We start from the raw sequence: 27,278 nt of genomic DNA on the forward strand, positions 1-27,278 counted from the left end.
AAAAGTAGGACTTCTGAAGGCATCAGCCTGCTAACTAAATAATTCTGAGCATGGAGTGAATTTAAAAGTGCTTCCAGGCTGGGTGTGGTGGCTAATGCCTGTAATCCCAGCACACTGGGAGGCTGAGGCAGGAGGTTCTCTTGAGCTCAGGAGTTTGAGACCTGCCTGGGCAACATAAGGAGACCACCCTGCCTCTACAAAAAAATTTGATAAATTAGCCAGGCATGGTGGCGTGCATGGCCTGAAGTCCCAGCTAGGTGGGAGGCTGAGGTGGGAAGATTGCTTGAGCCCAGGAGGGTTACTAGTAGGGTGATTGCTGTATTAACCCCATGCAGGCTGGTAGTCCTCTAGCCACTGAATCCAATTGCTGACTATTGTATTATGTAGGTCTATTTTGAGCCCCATGTTTTTCGGTCAGAATGTCTAGGGTGTTTTCTTGATTTTCATGTACAAACAATGTAAACAAAATTTATAATTTGGATTTTCCAGTGCTGGGGCATCTATGAGATCTTTAAATTGTTTCTAATATTAATTGATTTTTTTCTGTCCAATCCAGAGAGTCTGCTTGTCTCATTTTAAAAGAGTATAGAAAGGTGAGCTTTTAATGAAAAATTCAGACTCTAATTTCTGCAATAATTTTCCAGTTCCAGAAATCCTCTTAGTTGTTTTCTTCGTTTTTAGAGTAAGCAAGGAAAATATTTGTTTTATTCTATCTGGATCAATAAAAAGGCCTTTCTTGGATAACAGATAACTCTAAATATTTTACTCATTGTTGACAGAACTCAAGATTTTTTATTGGAGACCCCATGTCTCTTTGAAAGCAATTTTTGTAACAAGTGAATCCCATCTTTTTATACCAGCTTTCTCATCTTCTGAAAAAAGAAGGAAATCATCCACATATTGTATTAAAGTGTAGTTTTCAAAAAATGCAGCATACAAGACATTTGGTTTCAATTTTTCTGAGAAATAAGTTGGACTCTGAGTATATCCCTGAGGCACAACCATCCATGTCCATTGTTCGTCTTTCCATGTGAAGCCAAGTAGTAACTAAATCTCTATCAACAGAAATGCTAAGAAGAGCACTACATAAAGTAACCATTAGCTAAGATGGCAGCTACCTACATATAGTGTTATTCAGTGTTGAATGTAGAGGAACTACATATAGTACTGTCCATCCCCATATGTTATTAATATGTTATTGATTGTTCTGAGATCCTGTACAGATTTCCACCCTTTATAGTTTGGCTGTCTCACAGGAAGAACTGTAGTTAACATAGGCTTGTACAGGCAATAGTCAATCCTCTTTTTAAAAAATTTTATTTTTGGCCGGGCGCGGTGGCTCAAGCGTGTAATCCCAGCACTTTGGGAGGCCGAGACGGGCGGATCACGAGGTCGGGAGATCGAGACCATCCTGGTTAACACGGTGAAACCCCGTCTCTACTAAAAAATACAAAAAACTAGCCGGGCGAGGTGGCGGGCGCCTGTAGTCCCAGCTACTCGGGAGGCTGAGGCAGGAGAATGGCGTGAACCCGGGAGGCGGAGCTTGCAGTGAGCTGAGATTCGGCCACTGCACTCCAGCCTGGGCGACAGAGCGAGACTCCATCTCAAAAAAAAAAAAAAAAAAAAAAATTTTATTTTTAACTTTTGTGGGTACATAGAAGATATATATATATATATATTTATGGGTTATATGAGATATTTTGATACAGGCTTATAATGTGTAATAATCACATGAGGGTAAATGAGGTATCTATCCCCTCAAGTATTTATCCTTCATGTTACAAGCAATCTGATGATACTCTTGTAATTATTTTAGAATGTACAATGAATTATTTTTGATGAGTCACCCTGCTGTGCTAGCATATACTAGGCCTAATTATTTCCAACTATTTTTATATCCATTAACCATCTCTACATCCCCCACCCAAAACTACGACCCTTTTCAGCCTCTGATAACCATTATTCTACTCTCTATCTCCATGAGTTCAATTATTTAAATTTTTAGATCCCACAAATAAGTGAAGATGTGAAGTTTGTCTTTCTGTGCCTGGCTTATTTCACTTAGCATAATGGCCTCCAGTTCCATCCATGTTGTTGCAAATGACAGAATCTCATTCTTTTTTTATAGCTGAATAGTACTGCATTGTGTATAAGTACCACATTTCCTTTATCCATTCATCTGTTGGTGGACACTTAGGTTCCTTCCAAATTTTGACTATTGTGAATACTGTTACAATAAATATGAAAGTACAGATAAGTCTTCAGTATACTGACTTCCTTTCTTTTGGATACACAGCTAGCAGTGGGATTGCTGGATCATATGGTACCTCTATTTTTAGATTTTTGAGGAACGTCCAAACTGTTCTCCATAGTGGATGTACTAATTTACATTATTACCAACAGTGTATGAGGGTCGCTTTTCTCCATATCCTCTCCAGATTTTGTTATTGCCTGACATTTAGATAAAAGTCGATTTACGTTTCTCTGATGATCACTGATGTTGATCACCTTCCCATATACCCCTTTGCCATTTGTATGTCTTCTTTTGGGAAATGTCTATTCAGATCGTTTGCCCATTTTTAATCAGATTATTAGATATTCCCCCTCTAGAGTTGTTTGGGCTCTTTATATATTCTAGTTATTAATCCCTTATCACATGGGTAGTTTGCAAATATTTTTCCCATTCTGTGGGTTTTCTCTTCATTTTGTTAATTGTTTCCTTTGCTGTGCCAAAGTTTTTAACTCGACATGATCTCATTTGTCCATTTTTGCTTTGGTTGCTGTGCTTGTAGGGTATTACTTAAGAAATCTTCCACTGACCAATGTTCTGGTGAGTTTCCACAATGCTTTCTTATAGCAGTTTCATAGGTTGAGGTCTTAGATTTAAGTATTTAATCCTATTACTTGACATTTTGTATACAGTGAGAAATAGGTACCCAGTTTTATTCTTTTGAATATAAATATCCAGTTTTCCCAGCATCACTTATTGACGATAACTGTCTTTTCCTCAAGGTATGTTCTTGGCACCTTTGTCAAAAATGTGCTCACTGTAGATGTATGTATTTATCTCTGGATTCTCTATTCTGTTCCACTGATCTGTGTGTCTGATTTTATGCCAGTAGCATGGTGTTTTGGTTACTATAGCTCTCTGGTATAATTTAAAGTCAGGTTGTGATTCCTCCAGTTTTGTTCTTTTTGCTTAGGTTGGTTTTGGCTATTCTAGATCTTTTGTGTTCCCATATGAATTTTAGTTTTTTCTTCCCTATTTCTGTGGAGAAAGTCATTGGTATTTTGAGAGGAATTGCATTAAATCTGTAGATTGCTTTAAGTAGTATGAACATTTTAATCTGTCAATTCTTTCATTCCTAAACATGGAATATCTTATATTTGTTTGTGTTTTCAATATCTTGCATCAATGTTTTATACTTTTTGATTGTAGAGATCTTTCACTTGTTTTGTTATTTCCTAGTATTTTGTTTCATTTGCAGCTGTTATAAATGGGATTTGTGTTTTTTAATGTTTTCCTATGTTTTTCATATGGAAACACAAAAGACCCAGAATAGTCAAAATGATCCTAAGCAAAAAGAACAAAACTGGAGATTCTAGCCAGGGCTGATCTAAATGCTTCATCCATGAGTGCTAGCTAAGTTCTGCTCAGTGTTGCTGGCTGCTGTGACAGAGCAGCGCTGAGTTCACATGCATAGTCCCGCAATCACTGTACTCTCTCTGCCCAACCCAAGAGCACAGGTTCTCTCTTTGCACCACGCGGCCACCGCTGGGGGAAGGGGTGGGGTGGTGTTGGCAATTCAAGACTGTTTTTTCTACCCTACTCAGTGCCTCTTTCAGTGATATGAAGTAAAAACCAGGTACTGTAATTGCTCACCTGATTTTTGGCTCTTATGAAGCTGCTTCTTTTGTGTGGATAGCTGCTCAATTCCTGCAGGGAGGACGATTGATGGAGGCTCTTATTCAAATATCTTTCTCCACTTCCTACTTGATTAGTTGTTTCTTTAAATCACTCTCTATCCCATGCAGGCTGATCCACATACTGGAAATACTCACATGACACAGTTGCTATGTCTGTCCTGTAAATGCTATACTAAACATAGATACCCAGACAAATATGCTCATTTGGCTGTAAGACAAGTCGTGGGCAGAGACCTGGAGGTGGCCTGTGTAGCAAAACATTTACCATTCCCAACAGGAAGTGTGGCCTTTACCCTTACCTACCTGGAGGTGATGCCCATTTTTTTCATATGTCGTGCCTGACGAAAAGTATTTTTGTTTTCCCATGGGCTTGACCATCAGACAGTCTAAGAATTTGCCTTACGGTGGGGGCTTTGGGTCTCACAGTAACAGCTTAGCCTCTGGAGGAGGCAGACTTAAGGGCAGCCAAGCAGGCAGTATGCACTGAAGCTTCAGAAAAAACTCTGGTCTCCAAGGCTTAGGAGAGATTTACTGAATGAAAACATTCATGAGTATTATCTCATATTGCTGCTGATAAAGTAACATATCATGACAACATGGAGAGAGGACAACTGAAAACTCAGCGTTTTGGGTACTAGTCCTGGAGTCTGTCTTCTATGTTTCTTTCCATTGCTGATTTTAATCTGTATCCTTTCCCCAGAATAGTGAGTAAAATAGCTCTCAGTGAGTTCTGTGTGTCCTTCAGAGAATTACCAATACTGAGGGTGAATTGGGGGACCTGAAATCTTACAAATGGTGTCAGAAGGAATGGTGGCCTTGTGAAAACTGAGTTTCTTCTACAGTTTGCTTGCCTACAAATCCTCATGAAGGGAATAGATAGTGGACCTTGTCAAATGTAGATTTGTCTGTTGCAAAATCCAAAGGATTGATTTTGATGATTAAATTTTACACGTCTTCATTAATTACATAACCAATGAATGCTCCTTACTTTTTGGCAAAAATAAGTGTGACAATTTTCATAACCATTCCATGCTGTTGAATTGAGACGTAGAGTTGGCTTATGTAACAATTAAAAGAATGATGTAATCTTCTGGTTAAACTGTCTGATACTGGTGCTTTCACCTTTGAGAGAATGCTATACATCTCTCTTTCTTCTAGGGATAAATTTCTGTCTCGATTTCTTATCTCTGCAGGGGTCAATATTGGTGGAGCACATTTTTCTAGAATATTTCTATATAATCATTTTCAAGTTATTTTGCCTTTAATTATACAAGCAAGTCCAGTGACCTCCAATGTGAATTACTGACATTGTGTTCTTGCTTTTACTCTTACCTCACGAGACATCCTTCTCAGGAACGTTTTCCGATTCTGTGTATCTGTTGAATACTTAAAAGTGGTATAGCTCAGACATCTGAAAATTAAGGGTTAACTAATCTAGCTAACTAATGGGTAGAAGAACTCAGGGAAGCCTGGAACCCAGTGAGACACACAAATCTCTCTGCGGGTCCCTCATGGGTCAGACCTCAGTATTTCCTGTTCCTTCCATATGAGACCCTGTGTACCTCTAGAGATCATGAAAAAGTAAGAGCTTTTCCCAAACACTGCAGCAGCCTGTTTGAAGACACACATAAGAGACTTGTCATTGGTGTTGGTAATTAGCAACTGGGAAACAAAATTTCAGAAGTGTTCTCAGCTCCCCAGGCCTTCACTGTCATTTACCCTATAGGTAAAGTGACAATTGCAGTTCTGAGGGGACGTGAGGTCACAGAATCACAAACCTTTATTTGAGGTGTGGCTGCCTCCCTCCCTCATGTAATGGCTGTCACAACCTTCACACTGAGCTCACTGTCCTGGCAGAGGGAAGAAGTCCAGTGAGTATTTTCTGTTGCACTCTGAGATGCAGAGTCTGCAAGGAAAGGAAGTCTTACTACATGCTCATGTCTACAAAGGGAGTATTCTGGGGTAGAAGCAGATTCAGTGGCAAGGCCAGTCAAGGAGGAGGAATAATACATTAGCTCTGAGTCGGGTTAGTAAAAAGACCGGCGTCGGCCGGGCGCGGTGGCTCACGCCTGTAATCCCAGCACTTTGGGAGGCCGAGACGGGCGGATCACGAGGTCAGGAGATCGAGACCATCCTGGCTAACACCGTGAAACCCCGTCTCTACTAAAAATACAAAAAACTAGCCGGGCGAGGTGGCGGGCGCCTGTAGTCCCAGCTACTCCGGAGGCTGAGGCAGGAGAATGGCGTAAACCCGGGAGGCGGAGCTTGCAGTGAGCTGAGATCCGGCCACTGCACTCCAGCCCGGGCTACAGAGCAAGACTCCGTCTCAAAAAAAAAAAAAAAAAAAAAAGACCGGCGTCCTAGACCATATGCCAGTCCTCAATGGCTCCTATTATAATTTAATAAAACTCTCACTGAGGATGTTAGTGAATAATTCAAGTGATAAAATCTCATATCTCATTTTGAAGATGCTTAAGAATTGTAATATGAAATAATTCAGGTTGTTCACATTGCCTTGCTTGAATTATAGACTACGTTTTCAAAATTATTGTTACGGTCACATTTATAATGCCTATGTGTTTATAAGAAAGATTAGGATGGAACTATAAGAACTACATAATCCTGTACAAAAACCATGATGTCAATTCATCTCTGGAATAAAAAATATTTTATATAAATCTAGGTTTATTATGTTAATGGAGGTCACAACTGTGTCTATAATGAAGTATCCATGTTCTGATGATAATGGGAGAGTGCATTTTCTCTTAAAGTTAAGGACTTATTAAAGGAAAAGGTAATATTTTAATTATGGATATCAGATGACATTGCCAGGACCATTTATGTCTTGTGTTATTTCTTCTGGTTTAATAACATATGAACATCAGTCTCAGGCTCATGACACGTTTTTCTGTTATTTGAATTTTTACATTGCAGAAGATTTCATATTCTTAAATTCCTACCCCCAAGAGCATAGTTCTGTTGGGTATATTTGAGTAGCAGAATTGTTGAGACATAGGTTTATATCTATTCCAACATTTAAGAGGTCACATCGCTTTTGTATGTTTTGTTTTTTATATAAATAAAATCATACAGCAAGAACCTGTCTATATTTAGCTCTTAAATTTTTATGATTTCTCAAACGTACTATTGATTTCCATTAGCATTGATACATAACATTCCTTCTGTTAATATCAAATATTTGAATCATTCTATTCTGAGGGAGCAAGTGGTTGGTCTTCTGGTTTGGGACTGTTATGACTAGTGCTGATATACAAATTCTGGAATTTGTCTTTTGATGATATATTTAGAAATTCATTTGGGGCATACTTATAAGAGGGGAATTGTCGAGACAGAGGTTGGTATCTGTTCCACTTAAGTAGGTACTGCCAAAGAGTTCTCCAAAATGCCTGTGCCAATTTTAACGCCCAACAGCAGCACATGGAATTCCTGGCACATGTTTGCCAAAACTTGGTATTTCCTGCCATTTTAATTTTAGACTTCTAGTTGGCGTATGATGGCACCAGGTGGTGGTATTTGAAGTTTCATGATTACTGAGGACATCAAAACTTTCCTCATAGTTACTACTCACTGGACAATTTCCATTTTTTTGTTTCTGATGTAATGTTTTCCCTATACTTCATTATATTATGTGATATGTGTTCTTTATGCTACATACAACTCTTCCTACCTATGCTCCCCGCTGTGTGTACACACGTGTGTGTGTGTGTGTGTGTGAGAGAGATGGCGGCCTACTCTTATTTAATGTTCTAATTTGTCATTTCACCCGTATCATCAATGTGTTTCATACTGTTTATAAAACATCCTCAGATTCTAAGACCATAGCAAATATTTCATTTTGTAATTCTCAAAATTGCATTATCTGGTTGTAAATTTCAATCAGCAATCCATTAGTATTGGTTTGTTGAATGGCATGGGTAGTGAATGAGGCTGTTTCTTTTCTTACATATTACTAGCAAAATCACTGTATTCTGAAAATGTTGAATTACGCTTTTTTTTTTCTATTTGCTCTCACTTGTGGGGAAAAGAAAGAGAGATCAGACTGTTACTGTGTCTATGTAGAAAGAAGTAGACATAAGAAACTCCATTTTGTTCTGTACTACAGAAAATTTTCTGCCTTGAGATGCTGTTAATCTGTAACCCTAACCCCAGCCTTGTGCTTGCACAGACATGTGCTCTGTTGACTTAAGGTTTAATGGATTTAGGGCTGTGCAGGATGTGCTTTGATAAAAATGTGTTTGAAGGCAGTATGGTTAGTAAAAGTCTAACCCCTCTCTGAGATGGTAGAGAGTAATCAGTTAATACTGAGGGAACTCAGAGACCAGTGCTGGCGCAGGTCCTCTATATGCTGAGCGCCGGTCCCCTGGACCCACTTTTCTTTCTCTATTGTCTCTGTGACTTATTTCTTTTCTCAGTCTCTCATCCCACCTGATGAGAAACACCCACAGGTGTGGAAGGGCTGGCCCCCTTCATCTGGTGCCCAACATGGGTGAAATACGCTAGAGCATGGTCATCGAGGACAAGTCGACAAGAGATTCCCAAGTACATCCATGGTCAGCCTTGCGTTAAGCTTGTGCACTCGGAATAACCCAGGGTAAAAATAGAACAAACTGATAGTAAATATGCCTCTTATCTCAGCTTAATTAAAATTCTTTTAAGAAGAGGGGGAGGTAGAGTCTCTACAGAAAATATAATCACACTATCTCAAATGACAGAACAATTCTGCCTATGGTTTTCAGAACAGGGAACTTTAGATCTAAAAGATTGGGACAAAATTGGCAAAGAATTAAAACAAGCAAGTCGGGAGGGTAAAATCGTCGCACTTACAGTATGGAATGATTGGGCCATTATTAAAGTACCTTTAGAATAGTTTCAAACAGGAGAAGACAGCATTTCAGTTTCTGATGCCCCTGAAAGCTGTGTAATAGATTGTGAGGAAGAGGCAGGGACAGAATCCTGGAAAGGAACAGAAAGTTTACGTTGTAAATATGTAGCAGAGTCTGTAATGGCTCGGTCAACGCAAAATGTTGACTACAATCAATTACAGGAGGTAATATACCCTGAAACATTAAAATTAGAAGAAAAAGGTCCAGAATTAGTGGGTCCATCAGAGTCTAAACCACGAAGACCAACTCCTCTTCCAGCAGTTCAGATGCCTGTAACATTACAACCTCAAATGCAGGTTAGACAAGTCCAAACCCCAAGAGAATATCAAATAGAGAAAGACAGAGTCTCTGTCACGGCAATGCCAATCCAAATACAGTATCCACAATAACAGTCGGTAGAAAATAAGACCCAACTGCCAGTAGCCTATCAATACTGGCCGCCAGCTGAACTTCAGTATCGGCTGCCCCCAGAAAATCAGTATGGACAGCCAGGAATGTTTCCAGCACCACAGGGCAGGGCTCTACAGCCTCAGCGCCCACTATGAGACTTAATCCTGTATCACCACCTAGTGGACAGGGTAGTGCATTATATAAGATTATTGACAAGGCAAGAAAACAAGGAGATATTGAGGTTCCCAGTAATATTAGGTACAACCTGGAGAAGGGGCCCAAGAGGGAGAGCCTCCCCTAGCTGAGGCCACATATGAGTCATTTTCTATGAAAATGCTCAAAGATATGAAAGAGGGAGTAAAGCATATGGACTCAACTCCCCTTATATGAGGACATTATTAGATTCCATTGCTCATGGACATAGACACATTCCTTATGATTGGGAGATTCTGGCGAAATCATCACTCTCACCCTCTCAATTTTTACAATTTAAGACTTGGTGTATTGATGGGGCACAAGAACAGGTCTGAAGAAACAGGGCTGCCAATCCTCCAGTTAACATAGATGCAGATCAACTATTAGGAACAGGTCAAAATTGGAGCACTATTAATCAACAAGCAATAATGCAAGATGAGGTCATTGAGCAAGTTAGAGCTATCTGCCTTATGGCCTGGGAGAAAATCCAAGACCCAGGAACTACCTGCCTTTCATTCAATAAAATAAGACAAGACTCTAAAGAGCCCTACCCTGATTTTGTGGCAAGGCTCCAAGATGCTGCTCAAAAGTCAATTATGGATGAGAATGCCTGTAAGGTCATAGTGGAGTTAATGGCATAAGAAAATGCCAATCCTGAGTGTCACTCAGCCATTAAGCCATTAAAAGAAAAGGTCCCAGGAGGATCAGATGTAATCTCAGAGTACATAAAAGCCTGTGATGGAATTGGAGGAGCTATGCATAAAGCTAAACTTAAAGCTCAAGCAATAATGGGAGTTGTTTTAGGAGGACAAGTTAGAACATTTGGGGGGAAATGTTATAATTGTGGTCCAATTGGTCATCTAAAACAGAATTGCCCAGTCTCAAATGAACAAAATATAACAACTCAAGCTACTACAACAAAGAAAGAGCCACCTGGCCTATGCCCAAGATATAAAAAAGGAAAACACTGGCTAATCAACGTTGTAATAAATTTGATAAAAATGGGCAACTGTTGTTGGGAAAGGAGAAGAGGGGCCAACTTCAGGCCCCACAACAAACTGGGGCATTCCCAATTCAGCCCTTTGTTCCTCAGGGTTTTCAGGGACAACACACCCCACTGGGAAGCGACGGTTGTAGTGAGCTGAGATGGTGCCACTGCATTCCATCCTGGGCGACAGAGCAAGGCTCCATCTCAAAAAAAACACAAAAACAAAACAAAAGTTACCTAGTAACCCAGGATTTCTGTTGAATTCTGAGCTAGCCACAACAAGGCAAATTTTCATTTCTTTTCCTATGCGCAGCACTTACTGTAACTTGGACAGTGTATCCATATGGGATGAAGGTTAAAAAACCGGATAAAGAAGGCCAAGAGATCTACTCCCAGAAAAGGGAGAACGATGAAGATAAATCATGATCTCAAAAAAAAAAAAAAAAAAAAAAAAAAAAAAAAAAAAAAAAATCACATCTCAGTTCAGCAGGTCACAGAGAAGCCAGGATCTTTGAAATGGTAACTTTAGCAAGGGATAGGTCTTACGGACAAATAAAAGGGTCATCTCAAGCCTGTAATCCCAGCACTTTGGGAGGCCGAGGCGGGCGGATCACAAGGTCAGGAGATCGAGACCACAGTGAAACCCCGTCTCTACTAAAAATACAAAAAATTAGCCGGGCGCAGTGGCGGGCGCCTGTAGTCCCAGCTACTCAGGAGGCTGAGGCAGGAGAATGGCGGGAACCCGGGAGGCGGAGCTTGCAGTGAGCCGAGATCGCGCCACTGCACTCCAGCCTGGGCAACAGCGTGAGACTCGGTCTCAAAAAAAAAAAAAAAAAAAAAAAAAAAGGGTCATCTCTAAGACATCCCAAAAGAAACCCACCTCCCCCCATCTGTTACAGTCTCATCCATTCTCAGAGACTAAGATTTTCCTCCTCCTTTGTGTTCTACTTATTCTAAGGGTCCTTTTCCATTTCTGCTCTGCCCCTTTTATATTTGACTAAGTCTCTCTAATCACACAAAAGTTGTGGGTGACAATTCCATTCTTTACAACTGTCATTCCCTTCAATGACAAAATACTCTTCTCTTTCCAAATCATTCTCTCTCCAAATCAATATAGTTTTTGATTTTCTATGTGTTGGGAAATATTAAATCATGCAAAGCAGCCTCTTCAGCACAACTTTCTGGGATGCTGGAAATGATGACAGAGAGTCCCCATTGTCTCAAAGTTCTGTTCACTCTGCTGTCCAGTTTGGTAGCAGCTATTCACGTACAGCTCTTGAGCAGTGAGGGAACTGAATTTTTAAATTTTGTGTTCAGTTTCTTTAATTCTAAAATTTAAGTAGCCACAAAAATTAGCAGGGAATTTGTAATCTTTTGGAGAGATGAGACCTGGGCATAAAAAACAAAACCAAACCAAACCTCATTTTTGTACTCAGGTGCTTAAGTACCATTAACAGCAGATCCCTCTGCAAAATGTAAAGTTCTGAAAGTTTATGGTCCTGGTTTTCAATTAATCCTTCACACTGGTCTAAGGAAACTGAATTGACACAAATGCGTCCCACATCCCACCATTCCAGTACTAGCCCTTTCCCACCAACCATCCCTTATGGGGTTTTTCAGTCACTGCAACACCCCCGATACCAATTCTTTCATCTCTTTTAAAAATTCACAGTACTTCATTTCTTCCACTTCAGAGTACTTGGGCTTCCTTTACTCATTTATTTGACACAATAGAGCAACTGCTGTGTATGTGTTTAGGCTAACATCAGATTTTGCCTGTGCATCACAGCATACATTTAAATAGGATGAGTTTATCAGGCTTTCTCTGCCTTATACATTTTCTCTCAGTGTATGCTTTTCAGCCACATAATGAACTACAAATTTTTGCTCCACCCTTTTTCCACATAGATCTGAGTTCTCTTCCTATGGGTTTTCTGTAACATAAAATAAGACATAATTGATCACGGAAGGCACAACCACATTCACCGCATTCACAAGGTTTCTGTCCTGTGCAAATCCTCTATCATCTCCTGAGGCTGCACATCTGACCACTGGCTGTCCCACAAGGACTATGTTCCTGTTTGCAAGGAGGCCGCTGATGTTTAGTGATGTCTGAGGGGTCACGGAAGGCACTTGTGTAGTCACCCCGTTAGCGGAGTTTTTCTCCTGCATGACATCACTGGTGTGTAATATGCTGTGCCTCTCTGCAGGAGGATTTTCCACCTTGACTGCATCTTGTTTCTCCCTCGTGTGTATTCTCTTATGCTTAACCAGGCACGACATATAAGCAAATGCTTTCCCACACTCGTTGCAGCCATAGGGTCTCTCTCCTGTATGAGTCCTTTGATGGACAATGAGCTTTTGCTTTGTGCTAAAGGCTTTCCCACATTCACTACATTCAAAGGGTTTCTCTCCTGTGTGAATTCTTTGATGTTTAATGAGACCTGACTTCTGAGAACAGGATTTTCCACATTCACTGCACACAAAGGGCGTCTTTCCCGTGTGAAATCTCTGATGAGCTATGAGGCAAGTCTTCTGAATGAAGCCTTTTCCACATTCACTGCATATATAAGGTTTCTCACCTGTATGAATTCGCTGGTGTACAATGAGATTTCCTTTCTGGATGAAGCCTTTTCCACATTCACTGCATATATAGGGTTTCTCTCCGGTATGTGTTTTCTGATGTATGTTGAGCCGTGATTTCTTGAGAAAGGCTTTGCCACATTCAGGGCATTCATAAGGTTTTTCTCCCGTATGAGTTCGCTGATGTTCCGTGAGCATGAACTTTCTGGAGAAGGCTTTCTCACACAGACTACATCTGTGGGGTTTCTCTCCTGTATGCATTACCTGGTGATCAGTTAGCCAAGACTTCTTGATGAAGGCTTTCCCACATTCACTGCATACATGATGCTTCTCCAATTTTCGTGTTTTCTGATGCTTGGGATTGATGAATTGGGACTTAGTGCTGATGAGTTTCTGACTTGCAGGGGATTTAATTGCAGTATGAAGTCGTTCATGGTTAGCATGAAGAAAGGAGTCCCCATTTCCAGTAAACTCACAAGAGTTCTTTATTTCATAGCCTTTGCTCTTATTAACTAAAGTTAAATTTGATTTCAAACTTTTTCCATGTAAGTCAAATATATCATGATTTTGCCCTAACAGAAACTGACTTTTGCTGCAATGAACGATATTTTCAAATGCATCATGTTCATGACATTGTTTCCTTCTGTTCACTAGGCTTTCACTATGCAAGCGCTTCAGCACATGATCATCAACTTTCCAGATTTCTAGAAAGAAAAGAACAAAGATTTCCATCATTTTGATTTGAGGTAAAAGTCTGTTCTGTTTTTATTTTTTTGGTTTTCTTTTGTTTTTTTGTTTTAGATGGAGTTTCACTCTGTTGCCCAGACTGGAGTGCAATGCTGCAATCTCAGCTCACTGCAACTTCCACTTCCCGGGTTCAAGCGACTGTTCTGCCTTAGCCTCCCAAGTAGCTGGGATTACAGGTGCCTGCTACCACACCCAGCTAATTTTTGTAGTTTTAGTACAGACGGGGTTTCACCATGTTGGCCAGGCTGGTCTCAAACTCCTGACCTCACGTGAGCCATTGTGCCCGGACAAAGTATTTTTTTTTTTTTTTTTTGAGTCGGGGAGATGGAGTCTCACTCTGTTGCCCATGCTGGAGTGCAGTGGCACAATTCCGGCTCATGACCAAACTTGTTTTGTTTTGTTTTTTTTGCGGGGGAGATGGAGTCTCACTCTGTCGCCCAGGCTGGAGTGCAGTGGCACAATCCCGGCTCACAGCCTAAGTAGTTTTTTTTTTTTTTGCAGGGGGCAGGGCGGAGATGGAGTCTCACTCTGTTGCCCAGGCTGGAGTGTAGTGGCACAATCCCAGCTCACTGTAACCTTGGAAGCGATTCTCTGCCTCAGCCTTCCATGTGGCTGGGATTATAGGCATGTGCCACCACGCCCAGCTAATTTTGTATATTTAGTAGAGACGGGGTTTCACCATGTTAGCCAAGTTGATCTCAAATTCCCGACCTCAGGTGATCTGCCCGCTTTGGTCTCCCAAAGTGCTGGGATTACAGGTATGAGCTGCTGCACCCGGCCCCAAAGTATTTTTTTTTAATGCCTTGATGTGAGGTGTCTCTTTAGTAATAACAGTATGACCTGAGTGTAAATAAAACTACATGTTTAATGATCCTTGCACATTGGCAAAAAATAATAGTATAGACAAACTAAAAGGTGAAAGCAGTTAGCATAAAAACAAGGTTAGATCACTAATAATGAATAAAGACAGATTTGGCTGCATTCTAAATGTGCCTTGCAAAACAAAGACCTTAAAAATACAAGCAATTCACTGTGACCAGCAGACCAGAGGTTGGAGGGCCATTTCATCCAAAGAACAGATCCATCCATTCCACATCCTCTTACTGAATGATCACCATGTACCAGGTATGGTGCTAGTGTTGGGGATAGGCATGAGAATCGTTTGAACCCAGGAGGCGGAGGTTGCTATGAGCCAAGATCACACCATTGCACTCCAGCCTGGGCACACAGTGAGACTCTGTCTCAAAAAAAAATAAATAAATAAATAAATAAATAATAAGTAATTTTTAAGGGAATGAGTCAGGGAAGTAATCATATGTGTGGAACACACCGGGGAGGGTTTAGGAAAGAAGATGGAAATCTCTTTGTGAGCAGGATGGTATTGTATCACAGAGATCACTGAAACGAGAACTTTGACGGGTAACATGGTTTACTGGGACTTAGTGGCATCAGAATATGATGGGGAAAAAAACAAAAGCAAATTATTAAACACAGAAAGGAATCAAATGGAAGTAGGGCAGGAGTTATGACCTGGTTTAAGCTGGCCTTGGGAATGTAGGATGTTTTAAAAAATGACTTTTTTACTTAGAGATTCATCATGACTAGCAGATACCTTTAAAGAAGAGAGCTCTTCGGACAGGTAATGCCTGGATGGCCAAGATTCAGGATGTACAGGAACAAATGAGAATACAAACTTAACAGGGGTTTTCTTGGAGGAAAGATGATTCTAGTTCTTTGCAGTTACTAGGAACTCAGGGGAGAATTGCCATCAAATAAACACAGAACTAAAATCTGTGTTAGGTAACAACCGGGAGATGTCAGTTTGGGACTCTCCTCCAGGGAATGGAAGGCGCTTAACTTACTAGAATGAAGGAAACTTTGAAGAGTGAAGGGCACAGATGAGAAAATGGAAAACGGGGCCTTTGGAGAACCTAAGAATAAGGAAAAAGAGAAGCCAAGGAAGCCAACGCACAGTGAAAGCCCAGTTTACCCTGAGGAAGCCACTGTCACATCCAACACAGCGGAGGTGTTAGGAGGGGAGGTCAGCATTAGTCAAGGGGCATGAAGGGGCGGGAGTTCTAGAAGTTTCCTCTTTGGAGAGAGGCCTGGAAGGTGGAATTTCATAACAAGAGAGGTGGAAGGACATGAAGAAGGGAAATACTTGAAACCCGAGGAAGAAGAAAATTATGCAGGCAAACAAAAAATATGTAGATAAAATAAAGAATCAGATCTCTGAAGAGATAAAGGGATTTTTTTTTTAAACTCTAAATTCCTACAAAGAAAAACAGGTCTCACACTGGGAGAGAGATGAGTAGAGGAACTGTTTACATATCCTCAAACCCCCTTCACAGCTGTGTTGCCTTCTCTGACCGACTTAGAATGTGACTTCCACAGCCTTCTGCCTTGTAGGTTCTCTCACCTGAACAGGCTCCACTGTGGATTCCATCTTCTGTTGTCCACGGTGGTTCTCCTTGTTCCAACTTGAAGAATACATCCGGTTTGCTGGCTTGATACCCTGTTCATGGGAAAGGATAGAGGACTTAGACATATCAAATTGGGCTGGCAATGTCAAGAGGAAGAACGCTACACTTCAGGAAACTTGAGTTTCTTAAAATATGGAAAGTTTAGTTTTATATCTGAAACTATGAAAGTTCAGTTTCATATCTGTAACATCAAGGTTTTTCTCTCACAAGAGGGTAGATTACACCATCGTGTGTGGGAGCAAGAGAAGGATCTGAGAATCTAACACTTCAGAGTACTGCAGGCATTCCAAAGAGGTAAGCATCTGAGAAAGGAAGGCCACTGACTGGGCACCCTCTGAGTGACACAGGGCAGCTGTCCTTACCCACTGCCACCAGGTTGCTGTAGTTCTCCAACATCACGTCCCGGTACAGGTCCTTCTGAGCAGGGCCCAGAAGCTGCCACTCCTCCCAGGTGAAGTCCACAGCCACATCCTCCAGTGTTACGGATTCCTGTAATAACAGTCCTGTTTAATAAAGTGATGTCTTTTTGATGATATGGAAGAAATGCTAAAGTTTTTCTGCTCATTTCCACTCTACAGGCTGTGTGTTTATACCAAATAGTTGTTTTTTTAAAAAAAAAATACATTGTGGAAGAAGTAAAGTCCTAATATAATATTATGTCATTGTATATTCAATTATCCTCCATTCACCCATGTGGGGAAAAGAAAGAGAGATTAGACTGTTACTGTGTCTATGTAGAAAGAAGTAGACATAAGGAACTCCATTTTGTTCTGTACTAAGAGAAATTCTTCTGCCTTGAGATGCTGTCAATCTATAACACTAGCCCCAACCCTGTGCTCGCAGAGACATGTGCTGTGTTGACTCAGAGTTTAATGGATTTAGGGCTGTGCAGGATGTGCTTTGTTAAAAAAGTGCTTGAAGGCAGTATGCTTGGTAAAAGTCATCGCCATTCTCTAATCTCAAGTACCCAGGGACACAATACACTGTGGAAGGCCGCAGGGACCTCTGTCCAGGAAAGCCAGGTATTGTCCAAGGTTTCTCCCCATGTGATAGCCTGAGATATGGTCTCCTGGGAAGGGAAAGACCTGACCGTCCCCCAGCCCAACATCCATAAAGGGTCTGGGCTGAGGAGGATGAGTGAAAGAGGAAGGCCTGTTTGCAATTGACATAAGAGGAAGGCATCTGTCTTCTGCTCGTTGCTGGGCAATGGAATGTCTTGGTGTAAAACCCAATTGTGTGTTCTATTTACTGAGATAGGAGAAAACTGCCTTAGGGCTGGAGGTGAGACATGCTGGCGACAATACTGCTCTTTGCTGCACCGAGATGTTTGTGTAAAGTCAAACATAAATCTGGACTACAAGCACATCAAGGCACAGCACCTTTCCTTAAACTTATAAATAAGTTTGACACAGAGATCTTTGCTCACATGTTTTCCTGCTGACCCTCTCCCCACTATTACCCTATTGTCCTGCCACATCCCCATCTCCGAGATGGTAGAGATAGTGATCAACAAATACTGAGGGAACTTAGAGACCAGGGCCAGGCGGGTCCTCTGTATGCTGAGCACCAGTCCCCTGGGCCCACTTTTCTTTCTCTATACTTTGTCTCTGTGTCTTATTTCTTTTCTCAGTCTCTCCTCCCACCTGATGAGAAATGCCCACAGGTGTGGAGGGGCAGGCCACCCCTTCATTCCAATTGGAAGTTTCTATAAAGTGTGGAAGTTAAATCTTGCTAACCTAAAAACAACATATTTACACATTTTATATATGTAAATATATATGAATACATGTACATATATTTGTTTACATAGATGCAGACAAAAGACATATATACAGTCGTCCTTTAGTGTCTGTAGGGTATGGGTTCCAGGACCTCCTGTGGATGCTCAAGTGTCTGATATAAAATGGCACAGTATTGGTCAGGCACAGTAGATCACACCTGTAATCCCAGCACTTTGGGAGGCCAAGGCAGGAGGGTCACCTGAGCCCAGGAGTTCAAGACCAGCCTGGGCAACATGAGACCCCGTCGGTACAAAAAATTTAAAAATTAGCTGGGTGCAGTGGTGAGTGCCTGTGGTCCCAGCTACTTGGGAGGCTGAGGCAGGAGGCTCATTTGAGCCCAGGAGTTAGAGACTACAGTGAGTATGATCATGCTACAGAACTTCAGCCTGAGCAACAGAAAAATACTCTGTCTCTAATAAAATAAAATAAAATGGAAGAGTACTTGCAGATTTGCATGTGACCCACGCACATCCTCCTACGTACTTTTTTTTTTTTTTTTTCAAACAGAGACTCACTCTCTCTCCCAGGCTGGGGTGCAGTGGCATAATCTCAGCTCACTACAACCTCCGCCTCCCGGGAGCAGGCAATTCTTCTGCCTCAGTCTCCCAAGTAGCCGGAACTACAGGCTGTGCCACTACACCTGGCTAATTTTTGTTTTTTGTTTTGAGATGGAGTTTTGCTCCTGTTGCCCAGGCTGGAGTGCAATGGTATGATCTCAGCTCACTGCAACCTCTGCCTCCCAGGTTCAAGCGATTCTCCTGCCTCAGCCTCCCGAGTAGCTAGGATTACAGGCGCCCGCCACCACACCCAGCTAATTTTTTGTATTTTCAGTAGAGACGGGATTTCACTATGTTGGCAAGGCTGGTCTCAAACTCCTGACCTCAGACGATCCACCCGCCTCAGCCTCCCAAAGTGCTGGAGTTACAGGAGTGAGCCACCACGCCCAACCCCATATACTTTAAATTATCTTTAGATTACTTATAATATCTAATACAATGTAAATGCTATGTTAACAGTTGTTATACTGTATTGTTTAGGGAATCATGACAAGAAAAAGTCTGTGTGTGCTCAGTTCAGATGCTTTAAAAAATATATATTTTCAATCCTCAGTTGGTTGAATCCATGGATGTGGAAGTCATGGATATGGAGGGCCAACAATATATCACAAATCCAGGCCTCCTATTTTTCTGATGGACTAATTATAAATTGAGGGTTCCCATGACTTTCTCCTTGACTTTGATAATTTTTCAAGGAGAAGGAGAAAATCAAGTAATGGAGAAACAATATCCAAAGATGTAACACTGAAAATTTTTCAGAACTGATTAAACACTCCAAACTTCAAACTCAAGAAATCCAACAACTAAGAAGTCTACATGTAGACACAACAGATTGAAACTAAATTACACCAGATACAAAGAGGAGACTATAGAAGCATCCAGAGACCAAAGACAAGTTACCTACAAAGGAGACAAAATTTTCTGACAGCTGACTGCTCCAGAGAAATTATTATAGCCAATAAATATCGGAACAATAAGTGTTAAGGTCCTAAGCTCTTGAACAACACAGCCCAACCCTGAAGACCATTTGGGACTCAAAGGCATGGCTGGCAAGGGACCTACAGCCCTGTAATAGTGACAATTAAGACTGCTTATCAATGAATTGTCAATCTCCTGTCTCAGGATGCCTTTAAAGAATACTGCTGGGTGGAAAATTGAGTCATTGAAGACCCAGGGAACAGCAGAAGGTATACTCTACACTCATTTTATTATAGAGGCCAGTGAACACACTTGATAGATGATATAAGTACTTAATCCTGGTTGGTTTACCCATTCTAAATTATTTATGTGAGATATCACAAATTATTTATGTGAGATCTCACAAAATTATTTATGTGAGATTTGGTAAAAAGTAAAGTGACAGTCCTACCTCAATCCACACTCAAAAATAATTTACTATATGACAGATCTATGGCAGGCAGATGGCTCAATGAACTCCACCCTCCCAGTGTTCACACCTTTATGTAGCTCCTACTTGCAGAGAGCCAAAGGCCTGTGGGACGTGACCAACTCAGCATTCCACTGGAGGCTACATGATCAAACAGCAAACTGTTTATCATGAATGCAGGATGTGAGCAAACTCATGATTGCTCCTACAGACAGAAGGTTTTCTGGAGGCAATCACACCCTGGCGCTGAGGTTATCTACTGCAACATCTAGAGAATGCAGTCTTGTGAGTCTACTCTGGACTGAGCAGCTGACCCCTTCTTCCACTGCACCCCACTCAACTATCTCTTTTGCCTAAAAATACGGAGGGCTGTGTAAAGCTCAGAGTCCTTGTCCACTAGAGGCAAGGTACCCCCGACCTCTTCTTCCAAATATACTCTTTTATCTCTTGTCTTTCATTCCTGTGTTTGCCACCCTTTGTTCCGTCCCCCTAGGTCCATGCAGGTTACCAGTGGCGCCCAAACAGGGACAGAATTGGGTGCTCTACACCCTCTCCTTAAGCATGGACTGGCCTAGTGACTTACCTCTATTCAGAAGAATATGGCAAAGGCGTTGGAATCTCACTTCCTTAATTAAGCTATACATGTTTAAAACAATTATTCAATGATAATTGTTAAAGTACAGTAAGGAAGACTTTATTCAGGGCCATTATGATAGGCATATAGACAAATGTAATGGGATTTTGCAGTGGTAGAGGGTGACTGAACTCAACTCTAAATACAGCAAAAGCAAGTGGGAATTTACAGCCAAGAAGCAGAATGAGGGTCAGTAATAAAAAATTACCAAGAGGGCCAGGTGCAATGGCTTATGCCTGTAATCCCAGCACTTTGGGAGGCCAAGGCAGGAGGATTGCTTGAGCCCAGGAGTTCAAGAGCAGCCTGGGCAACACAATAAGACCCTATCTATATTAAAAAAAAAAAAAAAAAAAAAAAAAAAGAAGAAGAAGAAGAAGAGGACGAGGAGGAGGAGGAGAAGGAGGAGGAAGGAAGAAGGAAGAAGAAGGAGGAAAAGAAGAAAGGAGGAAAGAAAAAAAGCAGAAAAGTAAAAAATAAAAAAAACATAGTCAATGCAACCCTGCCCCCCCCCCCCCCACACACACACAAAACATGTTTATGATCTTTTATCATTTTTCAAATTAAATACTTGATTCTCTCCTAACCCCCAATGGTAACAAATGCATTTTTTTTCAAGTATCACTATAAACTGATGGAATTTTATACAATGAATGTTCTTCCATCATTTGCAATCATTGGTCTTTGGATGCTCAAAGTATAGCATCTGAGGCCAAGGAAGAGTCCCTTCAAGTTGGCTGGTATGTTCTTTGAAATATGATTCTATCATGTAAAAAATATATATATATATATCATAATAGATATATATGTTTATGTCTACAGGTAGATTCATATATACTCATGCTTTTGTTAATACATATATAGACATAGATCCACACACAGATACAGTGACAGGAAGTAAATATTACCAACCATTTACAGAAGGGGATTAGGAAGAAAATATATTGAAAAGGTAACTTTTTCTTTCTTTCTTTTCTTCAATTTTATTGAACAGAGACAGGGTCTCACTAGATTGCTCAGGCTGGTCTCAAACTCCTGAGACAGCCTGAGATATGGCCTTGTGGGAAGGGAAAGACCTGACCGTCCTTCAGCCCGACACCCGTAAAGGGTCTGTGCTGAGGAGGATGAGTGAAAGAGGAAGGCCTGTTTGCAATTGGGATCAGAGGAAGGCATCTGTCTCCTGCTCGTCCCTGGGAATGGAATGTCTCAGTGTAAAACCCGATCGTACATTCTGTTTACTGAGATAGGAGAAAACCACCTTATGGCTGGCTGGAGATGAGACATGCTGGTGGCAATACTGCTCTTTACTGCACTGAGATGTTTGTATAAAGTCAAACATAAGTCTGGCCTATGTGCACATCAAGGCACAGCACCTTTCCTTAAACTTATTTATGACACAAAAACCTTTGCTCACATGTGTTCCTGCTGACCCTCTCCCCAGCATTACCCTGTAGTCTTGCCACATCCCCCTCATTGAGATAGTAGAGATAGTGATCAATAAATACTGAGGGATCTCAGAGACTATTGCCGGCGTGGGTCCTCCATATGCTGAGTACCGGTTCCCTGGGCCCACTTTTCTTTCTCTATACTTTGTCTCTGTGTCTTATTTCTTTTCTCAGTCTCTCGTCCCACCCGATGAGAAACACCCACAGGTGTGGAGGGGCTGGCCCCCTTCATATTCCATAGTAGTACATAAGGAATCCTTCAAGAAATAGCCACAGGAAACCTGCATCTGCATTTATGAGAAAGCTGCTATTCTAGACACCATCTGCCACATCATCTCTAGGAAGAACCACTGAAGAAATTTCCTGAGACCAAAGTGCCATGAAATAATGGCATCCCCCCGGGAAGTAATCTGTTTTATATTCAAAACCAGGACATACCATGTAAATCATGATTTTCTTGTGATATTGGCTGTCAGAGATATTAGATGCAAGCTGACAGCTAAAATAACCCACAGGATCTTCCAGCCATGCATGATGTCACAAAATTCATAATTCAGTGTTAATGCTATGAACATTATCTTCCTTATCCTACTATTTTGCATGATATTGAGTTTAAAACTAAGCTCATTTATCTCCAGATCCTGCTTTTTGAAATTTATGCTTTTTATATTAGTGAGATAGATGTGTATAGGCTTCTACAAATCTATTATGGAACAAAGGAAAGAATAAAATAAACCAGGCCAGGCGCGGTGGCTCAAGCCTGTAATCCCAGCACTTTGGGAGGCCGAGACAGGCGGATCACGAGGTCAGGAGATCGAGACCATCCTGGCTAACATGGTGAAACCCCGTCTCTACTAAAAATATACAAAAAAAAACTAGGCGGGCGCCTGTAGTCCCAGCTACTCCGGAGGCTGAGGCAGCGTAAACCCGGGAGGCAGAGCTTGCAGTGAGCTGAGATCCAGCCACTGCACTCCAGCCCAGGCGACAGAGTGAGTCTCCATCTCAAAAAAAAAAATAAATAAACAAAATAAAATAAACCATAAGTCAGTTACCTGGGCCTGGATCATTTTCTTCTGTTCTTGGAAAACAGCATTCAACTGGGATGGTCTGTCTTTGTATCTTCTGGACTTCTCTTCAGAAGTCTCAGTCTTCAATCAAGTGTGCCCCTAGAAATGGTGATACCCAAATCCACTTCCTCCCTCTTCGGGTGATGCTTTTTCTCCTGAGGAGTCAGAACCTGTGGGCTGAAGAACAAATTCAATGTAAGTGGTACATTTTCTCTGGGCCCAGATACTGTCACTGCTTCTCGGCACTCATCTTAAAACAATGCCCCCAATATAGTTAACTATACCTTTATTTGGAGCCCTAGAAGATTTTATCCCTCTGGCCAATAATGTCGAGGATGCTTATTGGGGTGGAAGTATGCCTTTCCTCTGTGATGTTTCTGTGAAAGGAGTATGAAGGCATGCAGGAAATGAGACCCACCGTAGCAGCACGCCTCAGGAGCTGCTGAACTCTCAGGCAGATTAGTTTTAGAAAAGAGACAGTCAGCAAGGAGAGGAGCTGGTCTGTTTTCGTTTAAATCATGTGTGTTCACACACCTCTTCAAAAGTCTTTGTACATACACCCTGTGAGGACATGTACTTCAGTTTGAAAGCCAATGCACTGGGAAAATCATAAGCATTGGCATAAAAACAGTAGTGACGATATTTTAGGAGGTTTTAAATACATAAATAGCTAAAATACACAATAATTTACTGGATAAATTAGGTGATAAATGAAGTTGACGTGCTCTAAGGTTTCTGTAGAATGGAAAAGTCCTAATTAGCAGAAGAATATGACAAAGGTTGCACACTACATGTAATCTCTAGTGTTACAATTAAAACTAGTAAGTCCAGGCACAGTGGCTCACGCCTGTAATCTCAGCACTTTGGGATGCCAAGGCGGGCGGATTACCTGACATCAGGAGTTTGAGACCAGCCTGGCCAACATGGTGAAACCCCATCTCTACTAAAAATACAGTCATTCCGGAAGCTGAGGCAGGAGAATCACTTGAACCCGGGAGACGGAGGTTGCATGAGACAAGACCGTGCCATTGCACTCCAGCCAGGGCAAAAAGAACGAAACTCTCTCTCACACACACACAAAAACAACAACAACAACAACAACAAAAAAAAAACCTAGTAATTGTTTTAAAGTACATAATTTCCAAGCCAACAAAAGGGGGAAAAATAATAGTAAGAAAATCATCCAAAAGAAAATAATCAAAAACAGAGAGCAAAAAGAGCAAATACAATGCATTTAGATAGCTGTTTTAAAATAAAATGTACTAAGAAAATTACATTACATTAAGAATTTATGCTAAGTAAAAACAGAACATGGATTCCAGTTAATTACATTAAATATAAATGCCTCAAAACTGTTAGAATGGATTAAAAATTAAAATCGAATAACATCTGGGTTTTTAATTTTATTTTATTTTATTTTATTTTTTTGAGATAGAGTCTTGCTCTGTTGCCCAGGCTGGAGTGCAATGGTGCGATTTTGGCTCACTGCAACCTCAGCCTCCCGCGTTCAAATGATCAAACAGCAAACTGTTTTTTTTTTTTTTTTTTTTGGAGACGGAGTCTCGCTCTGCCGCCCAGGCTGGAGTGCAGTGGCCGGATCTCAGCTCACTGCAAGCTCCGCCTCCCGGGTTTACGCCATTCTCCTGCCTCAGTCTCCCCAGTAGCTGGGACTACAGGCGCCCGCCACCTCGCCCGGCTAGTTTTTTGTATTTTTTTAGTAGAGACGGGGTTTCACCATGTTAGCCAGGATGGTCTCGATCTCCCGACCTCGTGATCCGCCCGTCTCGGCCTCCCAAAGTGCTGGGATTACAGGCTTGAGCCACCGCGCCCGGCCAGCAAACTGTTTATCATGAATGCAGGATGTGAGCAATCTCACGACTGCTCCCGCCGACAGAAGGTTTGCTGGAGGCAATCACTCCCTGGCACCAAGGTTATCTACTGCAACATCTGGAGAATGCAGTCTTGCAAACCCTACTCTGGACTGAGCAGCTGACCCCTTCTTCCACCCCACCTTCTCACTATCTCTTCTGCCTAATAAATATGGAGGGCTGTGTAAAGCTCAGGGCCCTTGTCCACTAGAGGCAAGGTGCCCCCTGATCCCTTCTTACAAATATACTCTTTTGTCTTTTGTCTTTATTCCCGCGTTCGTCCCCCTTTGTTCAGTCCACCTACGTCGGAGCAGGTTACAAATGGCAACTCAGAACAGGCACTCCAAGGACACCCAACTAGTGGCATCCGAACATGGGACTTCAAGGATGTGAATGGTTGAAGTTGTCTGCTGGAGCAGGGGAACTGAAATTGACAAGGTGAACGGGGACCCCGGGATGAGTCTGCTGGCAGTGGATATAAGGTCAGTGCCCTAAAGAGGCACTGGGAGCAGTGCTTTAAAGAAGTACTGGAAAATTTTCTGAATCAGGGTAACAAGGGAAAGAATTTGTCTACTGAAGAAAAACATGATGTGCAGTTGCTTAAAGTTCTGTTGAGACAGTCTGGAGCTCAGGTTAATTCGCAGACACTTACTAACCTGCAGAAGCCACAAAAAGTTATTACGCATAACCCATGGTTTCCACAGGGAGGCACTCTTGATGTGGAAAAGTGGGACAGAGCAGAAGGATTAAAACAGGTTCAACAAAAAGGTTTTAAAATTGATTCTTCTGTTTTATCTACTTGGAGTTAGTTCGTACTGTATTTCTGCCATTATCTCATTATTATTCTGCGGGACAGCAGGCTGAATCTAAAAATCTGAAAGAATCTGTTACCCCACCCACAGTTCCAATTGCGCGGTGGCTCAAGCCTGTAATCCCAGCACTTTGGGAGGCCGAGGCGGGTGGATCACGAGGTCAGGAGATCGAGACCATCCTGGCTAACACGGTGAAACCCCGTCTCTACTAAAAATACAAAAAACTAGCCGGGCGTGGTGGCGGGCGCCTGTAGTCTCAGCTACTCGGGAGGCTGAGGCGGGAGAATGGCATGAACCCAGGAGGCGGAGCTTGCAGTGAGCCGAGATCACGCCACTGCACTCCAGCCTGGGAGACACAGCGAGACTCCGTCTCAAAAAAAAGAAAAAAAAAAAAAAAGAAAATAAAAAACAGGAGGAGAGGGAAGATAAAAACTGGCCTATAACGCCTCCTCCAGTTGCAGAAACATCTATATAGCCTCCTTCGGCGGCAGAAATAGAAACCCCAATACAAAGAATTTTATGCTCTGCTGTCATAGCTGGAGAGCCCTTAGGACCTTGTGCTTTTCCTATTTCCATAAGGCCTGATCCAAACAATCCACAGCAGATTATTCATGAACACACCCCACTGGAGTTTAAGTTGCTGAAGGAATTAAAAGCAAGAGTGGTAAATAATGGCATACAGAGCCCATTCACCTTAGGATTGCTAGAATCTGTGTTTGGTGCTATGTGTCTTTTACCCTTTGATGTGAGACACTTGGCGTGAACTTGCTTGTCTACTAGTGCATATCTGACATGGAATTTAAATTGGCAAGAAATGTGTGCAGACCAGGCTAAACAGAACCGTGTTGCTGGATACGGAGACATTACAGAGGATATACTGTTAGGTAATGGCCCTTATTCAGACCTAGAACATCAAATGGCACTCCCAGATGCTGCTTATCAGCAGTGTGCACAGGCTGCTAAACACGCCCGGGCCACAATCCTGAAGAGGGAGTCCCAGCACGATCCTTTTTATATATCATGCAAGGGTCACAGGAACCCTATGCACAATTTCTTGCAAGATTACAAAAGGCAGTGAAGCATTAGATTCCTCGTACTATGGCTGCAGAAATGCTAACCTTAACTTTAGCTTTTGAGAATGCAAACGTGGATTGTAAACGTGCACTGACACTGGTGAGGGGTACAAAAATCTTGGGAAATTTTCTCAGAGCTTGTCAGGATATAGGAACTCAGTTTCATCGACCTGCAATGTTAGCATAAGCAATGACTAATTTAGCAGTTGACAAATCTAAAAGGAGCCAAGGGTCAAACCCTAAAATGGGAAAATATTATAACTGTGGAAAAACTGGACATTTAAAAAAGGAATGCTGCCAGATCTCAGGACAGAAAGGATATTACAATGCAGTTCACTCCCCAGCAGAAAAAAACACCAGGACTCTGTCCTCACTGTAACAAAGGAAATCACTGGGCTAACTAGTGCTGCTCAAAATTTCATCAGAATGGCACCCCCCCC

General features: G+C 41.7%; 2 protein-coding genes across 6 annotated transcripts in view; one reads left to right on the forward strand and one right to left on the reverse strand.

The window, feature by feature from the left end:
• PPP2R1A (protein phosphatase 2 scaffold subunit Aalpha) overlaps positions 1 to 27,278 on the forward strand; it is a 526,337-nt gene that overhangs the window by 251,629 nt on the left and 247,430 nt on the right. The window lies entirely within an intron of this gene.
• Positions 12,175 to 27,278, reverse strand: part of ZNF350 (zinc finger protein 350) — a 40,649-nt gene continuing 25,545 nt past the window's right edge. For all 5 annotated transcript variants that reach the window (XM_050771366.1, XM_050771364.1, XM_050771365.1 and 2 more), the window contains 4 exons: positions 23,071 to 23,262; positions 16,580 to 16,706; positions 16,154 to 16,249; positions 12,175 to 13,691 (listed from right to left, as the gene is read on the reverse strand). In XM_050771366.1, coding sequence (XP_050627323.1) covers positions 12,328 to 13,691; positions 16,154 to 16,249; positions 16,580 to 16,706; positions 23,071 to 23,085 — 1,602 coding nt within the window. In that variant the 5' untranslated portion in view covers positions 23,086 to 23,262 and the 3' untranslated portion in view covers positions 12,175 to 12,327. The remainder of the gene's footprint in view (positions 13,692 to 16,153; positions 16,250 to 16,579; positions 16,707 to 23,070; positions 23,263 to 27,278) is intronic.

This window comes from Macaca thibetana, chromosome 19, assembly GCF_024542745.1.
Source record: "Macaca thibetana thibetana isolate TM-01 chromosome 19, ASM2454274v1, whole genome shotgun sequence".
Lineage (NCBI taxonomy): Eukaryota > Metazoa > Chordata > Mammalia > Primates > Cercopithecidae > Macaca > Macaca thibetana.